General features: G+C 48.7%; 2 protein-coding genes across 2 annotated transcripts; one reads left to right on the top strand and one right to left on the bottom strand.

The window, feature by feature from the left end:
• Nucleotides 1-3,206: 3,206 nt before the first annotated feature.
• On the top strand, nt 3,207-5,821 carry pomk (protein O-mannose kinase). Its single transcript, XM_061070921.1, has 3 exons — nt 3,207-3,326; nt 4,432-4,707; nt 4,793-5,821. Exons 2-3 carry the CDS (start codon nt 4,438-4,440, stop codon nt 5,561-5,563), a joined length of 1,041 nt encoding a protein of 346 aa, XP_060926904.1. The 5' UTR covers nt 3,207-3,326; nt 4,432-4,437; the 3' UTR covers nt 5,564-5,821.
• Nucleotides 5,822-6,572: 751 nt separating this feature from the next.
• Nucleotides 6,573-10,800, bottom strand: LOC133003257 (thyrotropin receptor-like). The gene is made up of 10 exons (XM_061072930.1): nt 10,643-10,800; nt 10,357-10,431; nt 10,019-10,093; nt 9,814-9,888; nt 9,654-9,731; nt 9,443-9,511; nt 9,216-9,293; nt 8,887-9,075; nt 6,780-7,803; nt 6,573-6,713 (listed from the first exon to the last, which is right to left on the bottom strand). Exons 1-10 carry the CDS (start codon nt 10,798-10,800, stop codon nt 6,573-6,575), a joined length of 1,962 nt encoding a protein of 653 aa, XP_060928913.1.
• Between the last annotated feature and the right edge of the window lie 722 nt (nt 10,801-11,522).

Genomic DNA, 11,522 nt, shown 5'->3' with positions numbered 1-11,522 from the left:
ACACAAACACCAGGACAGACACACAAACACAAGGACAGACACACAAACACAAGGACAGGCACACAAACACGAGGACAAACAAACAAACACCAGGACAGACACACAAGCAAGAGGACAGAGACACAAGCACAAGGACAGACACACAAACACCAGGACAGGCACACAAACAGGAGGACAGGCACACAAACAGGAGGAGAGACACACAAACACAAGGAGAGACACACAAACACGACGACAGACACACAAACACCAGGACAGACACACAAACACGAGGACAGGCACACAAACACGAGGACAGGCTCACAAACACCAGGACAGACACACAAGCAAGAGGACAGGCACACAAACACCAGGACAGACACACAAGCACGAGGACAGACACACAAACACGATGACAGACACACAAACACGAGGACAGGCACACAAACACGAGGACCGACACACAAACACGAGGACAGGCTCACAAACACGAGGACAGACACACAAACTACCAAACGGACAAACACGAGGACAAACAAACAAACACGAGGACAGACACACAAACACAAGGAGAGACACACAAACACGAGGACCGACACACAAACACGAGGACAGGCTCACAAACACGAGGACCGACACACAAACACGTGGACAGACACACAAACTACCAAACGGACAAACACGAGGACAAACAAACAAACACGAGGACAAACAAACAAACACGAGGACAGACACACAAACACAAGGAGAGACACACAAACACGAGGACCGACACACAAACACGAGGACAAACAAACAAACACGAGGACAAACAAACAAACACGAGGACAAACAAACAAACACGAGGACAAACACACAAACACAAGGACAGACACACAAACACGAGGACAAACAAACAAACACAAGGACAGACACACAAACACCAGGACAGACACACAAACACGTGGACCGACACACAAACACGAGGACAGACACACAAACACGAGGACCGACACACAAACACGAGGACAGGCACACAAACTGCCAAACGGACAAACACGAGGACAAACAAACCAGCACGAGGACAGACACACAAACACGAGGACAGACACACAAACACGAGGACAGACACACAAACACGAGGACAAACAAACAAACACGAGGACAGACACACAAACACGAGGACAGACACACAAACACGAGGACAGACACACAAACACGAGGACAGACAAACACACACGAGGACAGACACACACACACGAGGACAGACACACACACAGGTCTCATCCTTCCACCATCTCCACTGGAAATCTGTGGATTTTGAGTAATCTTGCTGACAAACAAACACACACAATGCAACAATCTGTTTTGTGGAGGAAATAAAGACGACAATGATAGAAACAGATGGAAACACACAACCACTGTGGAGACGTGTTATCTGATCCAGAAATAACTCGTCTTTAAAGTCTCTTAACGACATCGCAGCAAACATCATAAACACAAGTCTGATATCCTTATGAGCCCACTGCAACACAAACAACACAAGTCTAACATCCTTATGAACCCACTGCAACACAAACAACACAAGTCTGATATCCTTATGAACCCACTGCAACACAAACAACACAAGTCTAACATCCTTATGAACCCACTGCAACACAAACAACACAAGTCTGATATCCTTATGAACCCACTGCAACACAAACAACACAAGTCTAACACAACCGGAGGAATCAACCCGAGGTGTGACGGTCAACAAACCAAACGTCATTACCTCACACACGAAGAATCATGGAGATGCTGAGCTGGTGACTCATCGCTCAACAGTTAAAACAAGAGAGAGGAAGAGGAGGAGGAGGAAGAGGAGGAGGAGGAGGGAGAGGAGGAGGGAGAGGAGGAAGAGGAGGAGGGAGAGGAGGAGGAGGAGGAGGAGGAGGAGGAGGAAGAGGAGGAGGAGGAGGAGGGAGAGGAGGAGGAAGAGGAGGAGGAGGGAGAGGGAAAGGAGGAGGAGGAGGAGGAGGGAGAAGGAGGAGGAGGGAGAGGAGGAGGAGGAGGAGGAGGAGGAGGAGGAAGAGGAGGAGGAGGAGGAAGAGGAGGAGGAGGGAGAGGAGGAGGAGGAGGAGGAGGAGGAGGAGGAGGAGGAGGAGGAGGAGGAGGAGGAGGAGGAGGAGGAGGAGGAGCAGCAGCTGTGACATCACAACCCTCTGAGGAGACGATGGGTGAAACTATGGAAACAAGGCTCGTCCCTCCCATGGCCCACAGCACGTATCACACGCACACACACACACACACACACACGCCTCAGACATGACGCCTCATCTGCATCACGTTGATATGAGCAGCAACAGCTGGTTCACAGCAACACACACACAGACACACAGACACACACACACAGACAGACACACACAGACACACACACCAGGGGAATTAACACTATTTATCGTGTATCAGTCCCCAGTGGTCAGTGTGTTCTCATCTTAGTTCCGTACGGACACACTTCACACACACACACACACACATGTCACAACAGGAAATGAGCCTCATCCTCATCATCCTCCTCCTCATCTTCATCTTCACCTGACGCAGAGCAAACAGCCGCACGACATGTGAACAACATGTGAACAACATGTGAACAACATGTAAACAACGTGTCACCTGCAGGAAGCAGCTGTGACGTAGCTTCGGTGGAACCTGCTGGTCGGAAGCTCACGCGCTAACCTAGCATCCTGTTGACAGGTTCAAACACGACGTCACAGCTTCCTCACGACGGAAGTGAAGCGGATGTTAACGTGAAAAGTAAAAGTGAACGTTTGAAAGAGAAGAAGCTGTACCTGTTCCCCGCAGCAGGTCCGTCCGTGTGTGTGTCCGTGTGTGTGTGTGTGTGTGTCTCTGTGTGTGTGTGTGTGTGTGTGTGTGTGTCAGACTGACGGGCTAACCACAGCGCTAGCACGTAGCTACAGCCACACTTCCGCCTTTCAAAGTAAAGGGTTATACCACCCATATATCCGCTCTTCAAAAACACTAATATTTATTAAAATGCGTGGAAGCGTGTTTTCTGTTTATACTCAATCTAATACCGGATGTGAATAAACCCGTTATTTCCCGTTTCCTGTGTGAAGGCGCGTATACTGAGCACTTTACTGCTGGAGGAAGCGGAAATGAAACATCTTATTTTATCAACTTCTTCGGCTCCTCTTACCCGAGCTTTTATTGTGTAAGAGCTGACCGGAAAGTGCGTTGTAGTTCCGGACATGGTTCCGGAGGCTAACGGAGCTCATGCTAACCTGATGCTAGCAGAGGACAGGTGTTGTGACGCGGTGTCTCCGGGTGTCGTTGCCATGTGAACCGGTGGTCGCGCAGAGACGTCGGTGAGTGTCTCTGACGGAGGTCACGTGGTGTTCCGTGTTGTTGATTGGCGGTGAACATCAGACGAGACTGGAGAGAAGTTAGAAGCCTTTGATCTTCTTCTTCTTCTTCTTCTCAAAGCGGTGCGGCGGTAGCAGCTGGGTCACGTGCAGAGGAACTCCCTTCACTTCTCTTAATGTATTATATATATTAATGTAATGTATTAACAAGAACATCATGTAACTGTCACTGAGCTGCAGCGCCCCCTGCGGCCACACGTGAAGACCCCCTCCCTCAGGAAACTATGTGACTGTTACCATGACGACAAACGTCCCTTAACCCCTTATTGCCTGAATTAATTTCCAATTATATAAAAAAATATTATTTGTGTTTTTGGCTGTCATACAGATGCTAAATTAAGTGGAGATTGTTTATTTCAATATAGCATAAACAATAGATATAATATATATGTATGAGGCAAATTAGCGACATTAGGCATAATGGGGCATAACCGTGATTTAACAAACTTTCCAGTCTCTGGTATGTAGATTATTATTATTGATGCTGCTTTTGCTTGAAATTGAATAACAACATATGTTTCTGTAAAATCATTGTTGTTCCATCATCACAGTATTTCAAATACAGCTTAATATCTCAAAATAACTTTGCTGCAAGGTACCAAGGGGCTAGTATGTATTCTCCACTCCGACCACTAGATGACAGCAGAGTGCTTCCAATACCTTCATGTTATGTGTAGTATTTGCACCATCAGGCATTAGTGGGATAAAAACACCGGAATGGGTTTGAGGAGTTAAAGACAAGTTGCAGCTACTTGTCTTGTAGTCGAGAGTTCGTAGAGTCGTGTGCGATGAACGACAGGCGCTCGACCACGTGAACCTTCACCCAGTCCTGCGCTCTGATTGGCTGATGAGTCTGTATCATCAGCGACCAACTTTAGTGACACTATAGAAAATATCTAAAATGTATAAAAGGATTGATACGTAGTTGTTTGGCTCTGTCCCGGTGTCTGTCTGCAGAGGGCGCTGTCGCTCCATGGACGTTACACAGTGGAGCTTTAAGCTCCGCCTCCATGTTCTCTGACAGCTTTGCTTTGTGTTTCCCGTGCAGAGCATCATGGGACGCAGCAGTAGCTCCGCCCTCTCCCACGGCGCTCCAGTGGCGGCCGTGTGCCTCGCTGCCTTGCTCGTGAGCAACGTCTTGATCTCCCTCTACCTGGAGTCAGTGTATCAGACCGATGAGCTGCTGGCGCCCTCTGGTGGAGGCTGCTTGCCTCGACACTTTAAGATGGTGCTGATGAAGAACTGCACGCCGTGGCTCACGTGTCCACAGATCAGAGCAGAGGTCCGCAGGCTGAAGCTGATTGGCCAGGGAGCCGTGAAGAAGGTACATGATGGTTAAATGATGTTGATGTTCCAGAGCAGCTTCATGTCTCCATCACTCACCTCGGCGTCCACTCTGCTGTCCTCAGGTCTTTCTGGCTGAGTGGAGAACCCAGAAGGTGGCGCTGTCCCACCTGTCCTCTCTGGACTACCTGGAGGATTTCCTCCACGGCCTGTCCATGCTCCAGGCTCTGCAGGGCCCCCTGGTGGTGCAGCTGGTGGGGTTTTGCCCTGAAGACCACACCCTGGTCACAGAGTACCAGCCGCTCGGCTCCTTGCTCGACTTGGACGCTGTTTTTGCACAAGAGCAGCACCGGCAACACAACACGTGGCAGACACGCCTGAGGCTGGCCACGGACTACGTCTCCGTCCTCCACTTCCTCCACGCCGGCCCGGCCGGGCGGCGGGTCATGTGCGACTCCAACAGCCTGGAGAAGACGCTCTCCCAGCTGCTGCTGACCAGCGACTTCCACCTGGTGGTCAACGACCTGGACGCACTGCCGGAGGTGGACCGGTCCCGAGGCTCGCTGGTGAGGTGTGGCCACCGGGAGCTCACCGGGGACTTCGTGGCTCCGGAGCAGCTTTGGCCCTTCGCGGACGAGGGGACGCCATTTTCAGACGAGCTCATGCCCGGCTACGACGAGAAGACGGATATCTGGAAGATCCCTGACGTGACGTGGTCCCTGATGGGGAGAGTTCCCGGAGGAGATCTAGTCCACTTCCATCTGTTTCAGATCCACGAGCAGTGTAAGCAGAGGGACCCCCGGCTGCGGCCTTCAGCCCAGGAGGTTCTCACGGTTTACAGATCCGTCCACAGCAGCATGGTCCGAGAAGCTGCTGGAGTCCGAGACATGCTGTAGAAGAATCACTCTGGAGATCAGCTGGACAGACATCTACAGGTTCTGACCTTTATATACAGTCTATGGTTCTGACCCACATGTGTCTTTGATGAGATTTGGTCCCTGAGACGTCGTCGGACCCTGGAGGATTCAGGACTCGTTCCATCCTCTTCCACTCAGCATCAGATTCACAGCTTCACCACTGACACACAACGAATGTTCAAGCCACAGTTTGACAGTGTTGCAGTTTTAATAAAAACTTTTTTGTTACTTCAAAAATCTTTTATTTTTTATCAGGACACATTGGATTGTGTTACTGTTTTCACACGTGACCTCATCACACACTCTGAGTAAACATCCATATTAATACATCTTTCGTTTTGAGCTAATATGACCTTTGTCCACACGAGCGCTTATCAGTAAACAAACATGTGGGATCGTCTCCTCTGGTTGCTTAGTAACTGACAGGAAGTGTTAGCGACGCTGTGTGTTCACCGCTGGTCGTCGAGTCATGTGACTGATGAGAACCAATCAGGAAGAGAACGTCTGCGTCATTGTTTACTAAAGTCTCAGTTTCTGTTCAGACTGAAACACAAACCCAGAGATTTCAAACTGAAACGAGACCAGTTTACACAAGTCTCTGGTTCAGGGTCTGGACAGAAGGCGTAACCATAGCAATAAACACACAGTAATGTGGAGGAAATTGTGTGAAATTCAGGATTTCTTTGCAAACACAAATTGATTTCTGAATATGAAAACCCTCAGACTGGATTTGGACCCAGCAAATTAAAAAACGAGGCATTAAAGCAACATTTTTAACTTTTACTGAGGGACAGCGCCCTCTAGGTCTCGTTCTCTGATCTACAGTTCAGCATTATCCTCTAACTCAAGGTTTTCTGATAAACAACAGAGGCTTCGCTTCAACCTTATATAGGAGAGAAAATGTTGCTCCTCAAATCTACAACCACATGAACAGAGTGATCCCATTGGCCGGCAGCCTGGTGGTCCTGAACCCGGGGGGGGGGGCTCCTCAGTAGAGATGTGCTCTCCACGGACACAGGCCCACCCGGCTCAGCAGCACCAGGATGTCTCGGTGAAAGGCTTTTGTCAGGATCACGTATAGAAACGGGTGAGCACAGGAGTTGAGAGGGTAGAAGAGAACCAGCAGAACCTGAGGAGCAAACAGGAATCAGAACTTATCTTCTCACTCAGAAGTCTGGATCAGTTGGAGTCTCACCTTGGAATCGGTGACGGTCATCAGAGGTCGCTGGAAAGCTGCAGACAGACCGTAGAAGCAGATGGGCGCCAGACACAGGAAGCTGGTGAAGACGAGGACGGCCATGCGCTTGGCCATGCTGGTGTCGCAGCGGCTGGACTGGTGCTGCGGGTTGTGGACCATGCAGTAGATGTGAAGGTAGCACAAGCAGACCACCAGGAACGCCGTGACGTTAAGCATCAGCACGGAGACCACGTACGCCTGAGCAGCCGCCGTCTCCGTGTCCATCGGGAGACAGATGCTCACCCTCTGGTAGCTGCTCACGCCGACGAGAGGAAGCAGAGCGAGCAGCACGCACAGCAACCAGCCGGCGAGCATCAGCACGGCCGCGTGGCGTAGCCTCATCCTCCGGTCTGGCCTCATGGCGAAGCAGATGGCGTGCCAGCGCTGAAGGCTGATTAAAGTTAGCGTGTACACGGACAGCTCACTGGCAAACAGGGATAACGCCCCCGCGAGGTTACAGCCACTTCCTGTCTGCCAGGCGATGGCGTAGTGGTAGTAGCGGGAGTGCGTGTAGAGGTCGACGGAGGCGATGAGCAGCAGGTACGTCCCCATGCAGAAGTCTGCGAACGCCAGGTGACCCATGAGGAAGCGGGTGACGGACAGCTTCTGGCGGCTGCTCAGCAGGATGAAGATCACCAGGAGGTTCGCTGAGATGGCCAAAAGACTGACGAGCCACACCAGCACCCGCAGGAAGCTCTGACTCATCACGTCCTCGCAGGGGTTCAGGGCGTCGGGCAGCGGCGTGCACAGGGGGCCGCCCACCTCCGCGTGAAGCTCGTTACACAGCGAGAAGTCAAACCCGTCCGCGAGACGCTGCGTCGCTAACTCCACGTAGAACACGCCGTCGGGTTGAGGCGGCGCGCTGGCACACGTGGGGGGGTCGTGGTCAGGACCCAGGAAGTCCTGAGGCAGAGCGGCTGAGGACGCCTGCAGCTTCTCCAGAGCGCCGCGGCTCAGGTTACAGAAGACCGCCTCCGTGTGTCTGCAACACAGAAGAGATCGGATTCAGAACCAAGTCGATCCTCAACAGGAAGTGGATCGGGTGAAACGTGAAGTACGTTTTATATTTCAATGAATTGGATTGTTCTTATTATTAATGTTTCATCAGAACTTCATCACAGTAATTTATCCTCCGGTTTTGTTTCATACTGCTCTTCCTCTTTTTGATATCTGTATCATTATATATCATTTTATATCATTATATATCAGGGGTTTTCAACTGGTTTTGTCCCAGAGACGATTCTGACTAGACAGTAATCTGTGTGTGTGTGTGTGTGTGTGTGTGTGTGTGTGTGTGTGTGTGTGTGTGTGTGTGTGTGTGTGTGTGTGTGTGTGTGTGTGTATGTGTGTGTATGTGTGTGTGGATAGAAGGAAGTTTTAACATTTGGTTTTCCATGTTGGTTTTATTTGAAAACCTCAAACAAATCTAGAAAAATGTGTGTAAAAAACAACAAAAACGGTTGATTTTCAGTGCTTAAGAATTGAAAACAAAATTAAAATGCAGTTTGTAGTTGTACTGCATCTCAGAACCATATGAACATCATTATATAACGTTCATGACTTAAATGTACAGACGTGTATCTGACATGTTGAGAGAACGTTAAAGTAACGGTGATCAATAACAATCAACATAAACTGGGGCTACAAGTGAGGCAGAATATGTCACAAATCATAATCATACAATATCACACGAACAATTGAGGCCTACTTAAGTTTAACCTCACGATCACCAGCACCTTTATATTATTTTAGACATATTTTTCTTATTTTAGATATTCAAGAGTAATCTGGAAATGTGTTGAAATATCAAAGCGAATTTCGCGGACCCCCTGCAATGCCGCCGCGGACCACCAGGGGGCCGCGGACCCCCGGTTGAAAACCCCTGTTGTATATCATTGTATATCATTAAAGATCAGAACTGAGGAAGTTTTCTGATAAAGTGAGAAACAGATTGAATCTTCTCCTGCTGAGCAGCTGATGTTCTCAAGGAGCTGAGGCTCGTCTGGAATCTAAAGGACCAACTCAGGAGGAGAAGTTTCCCAACTCTTTCTTTCCTCCGCCTCACCCCCTCCATCTCTTCAGCAGCTGCAGGCCGCAGCAGTGGCTGGGGAACGTCAGCTCGGCGCTCTGCAGATGCAGGAAGACGCTGGGGGGGGGCAGCACTTTAAGAGCCCAAGTGTTCTCAGCCCGGAGCTTTTCAATGGTCTGCAGGCCCCTCGAAGGCAGAGAGCGGACCCGGGTTTCTGAAAGGTCCCTGACACAAAGAGTTCACATCCATTCATCAGACATCAGGCCTTTTCAAAATAAAGCTACTGTTTAGTGCAACAATAATATGTGACTTAAGAAAACACCAGTAACATGTACTGGTTTCTTCTCTGCACATGTTTGACTCACAGGTGAGTCGGGCCATGAATGACACCGTAAAAGGCAAATTCATCGATTTGTTCCAAATCCACATTCCTGTGAAGGTACCTGGAGGAAGGACAAAGATCTCAGCTTTTCAAATCATCACTGATCCAATCGTCCAATGAAACTTCATCAAAACATTTCAAATCAACCGAACAGCCAATTAGAAATATCAACAAGAGGTGAGTTCCTCATTAAGATTCGAGTAGACCCACACTTCCTCCAGCCGGCTCCCGTTGAAGGCGTAGCTCTGGATCTCCTTCACACCGTTACTGTTCAACAGGCTGGAACCAGAGCAGCACACGTGAGGTCACTACACACTTCACATCCACATACACACAATCCACATCTACACAACAATGATACAACTCGTGACTTCATCTGGCTTCAGATGGTTGGACAGATACAACCTGGAGCTGAACTCACACGGTCAGAGCGTTGTCACTGATCCCAGTGAAGGAATTAGCAGGAATGGTTTGTATGAACATGTTCTCCACGATCTCCCTGGGAACCAAACACCAGCAGCACAGGGTCGGCAACAGTTACACAATCACACAGTTCAGCTCTAAACAACTTGACAACTTACAGAATAAAATCCTCTTGAGTGGATTGAATATGATGAAGTGTAGGAAACGAGGTGAGGCCTGTGTTACTGATCCCACTGTGTCCACACAAAGCACACAATCACACTGGTTATACACACACTTTGTGGTTATACACACACTTTGTGGTTATACACACACTACATCTTATATAAAACATCTACAAGCAAGAAAATCACATTTACTTACAGGTACGTTAAATTAGGAAGATTCTTAAACGCCTCCTGGTGGATGAACGACAGAGTTCTGATGCCAGTTAGTTGTCTGTTAGAGAGAGACACACACACACACACACACACACAAACACACACACACACACACATACACACACACATACACACACATACAGAGACACACACACATATTTGTAGTGAGTATAATTTTTCACAAACTTCCTTCTAGAACTTCTAGATTTTCTTCCTACTTGTTTAATTAGATATATAGAGTTGATCAGCATGTGTGGCCACAGGGGGCGCTGTTGCTCACACAAAGTGACACAGTGGTGCTTTAATAGAAGTGTTACTTACATGTGTGTGAGTCTGGACAGGTTGTGGAAAGAATGTCTCTCCAGGCGCCTTAAAGAATGGTCCTCAGAGATGTATCTGGAAACACAAGGCCCAACATGAAGAAGGTGTGTGCTCAGGTCCCAGTGTGAAGCTCAGAGAGTCTTACATGTGGGAGATGTTCAGCAGGTGGACGAAGGCGTTCTGAGGAACAGAGGAAAGTCTGGATCCCACGAGCCACCTGCAACACAAGCACATCTCAGACTGGAGCTCCGGGAGCCGAGGCCGGACTCGGAGCAGCTTCACTTACACCTCCTGAGTGCTGGAGTGGAACCGGGGCCACAGCTCGGCTCCCACACAGGACACGCTGAGGAGGTCCAGGTCACACCGGCACGCTGCTGGACACGGGTCCACAGAGAGACACAGCTGGACCAGGACGGAGAGGACGGACAGGAGACTCAGATTCATGGTCAGAGCAGAGAGTGGATGAACAGAGGAGGAGGAGGAGGAGGAGGAGGAGGAGGAGGGGTCAGATTGAACAAGCTGCCACTTCTAGTTAGGACCTTCAAAATAAAACAGATAAACAATGTGTCTGTTTCATACAAACCAGCTTAGGTTTAAATTAAACTCTTCTTTATTCAATCGATTTCAACCGACTTCACTTTAAATCTCTTTGTTCAGCAGCGTCTTTGAACTCTGAAGGAACCTGAAGTTAATGAAGTGAAAGAGCTTGAACTCAGAACGTCCCTCACACTCGGACCTTCTCACATGGACTCTGAAGGTTCACAGGCTGCAGGAGAAGATCCAGGAAACTGAGACTCTGACTCAGACAGTTGTTCTCACACACACAACAATAATAATAAATATAACACGAGTGTTTGTTCATGTAATCCTCTGTTAAAAGCTCCGTGTGATGGAATGTGAAAGAGAATGAAGAGTCTTTAGAAACTCAGTGGATCAGAAACATTCAGACTCAAAGCACCGAGCTGATTGAATATTTAATAAGAAACCACAGCGCTGAAGGTTTTCATGGTGTATTTACATCATTTCAACACACTCCTACATCTAAAAGCAAAGCATTGTGGGTCATGTTACACACAAGTGACCAAATATGACACTTTTAATCTTCTACTCAGCTCTAATGACCATGTGGAACAGGTAAATACATGTTTCTTACACTTTTAAATCTT

This window comes from Limanda limanda, chromosome 1, assembly GCF_963576545.1.
Source record: "Limanda limanda chromosome 1, fLimLim1.1, whole genome shotgun sequence".
NCBI classification, from domain to species: Eukaryota; Metazoa; Chordata; class Actinopteri; order Pleuronectiformes; family Pleuronectidae; genus Limanda; species Limanda limanda.
This window is presented reverse-complemented; position numbering and strand designations above follow the sequence as displayed.

What these genes read in the sequence shown, in the direction of transcription:
- LOC133003257 (XM_061072930.1), bottom strand. Translation starts at nt 10,800, where the DNA reads ATGAATCTGAGTCTCCTGTCCGTCCTCTCCGTCCTGGTCCAGCTGTGT. An exon ending in ATTCATGGCCCGACTCACCT is followed by an intron (nt 9,076 to 9,215) that starts GTGAGTCAAACA and finishes TCTTTGTGTCAG; the next exon opens with GGACCTTTCAGAAACCCGGG. An exon ending in CTGCTGAAGAGATGGAGGGG is followed by an intron (nt 7,804 to 8,886) that starts GTGAGGCGGAGG and finishes TCTGTGTTGCAG; the next exon opens with ACACACGGAGGCGGTCTTCT.
- pomk (XM_061070921.1), top strand. Translation starts at nt 4,438, where the DNA reads ATGGGACGCAGCAGTAGCTCCGCCCTCTCCCACGGCGCTCCAGTGGCG. An exon ending in GCCAGGGAGCCGTGAAGAAG is followed by an intron (nt 4,708 to 4,792) that starts GTACATGATGGT and finishes TGCTGTCCTCAG; the next exon opens with GTCTTTCTGGCTGAGTGGAG.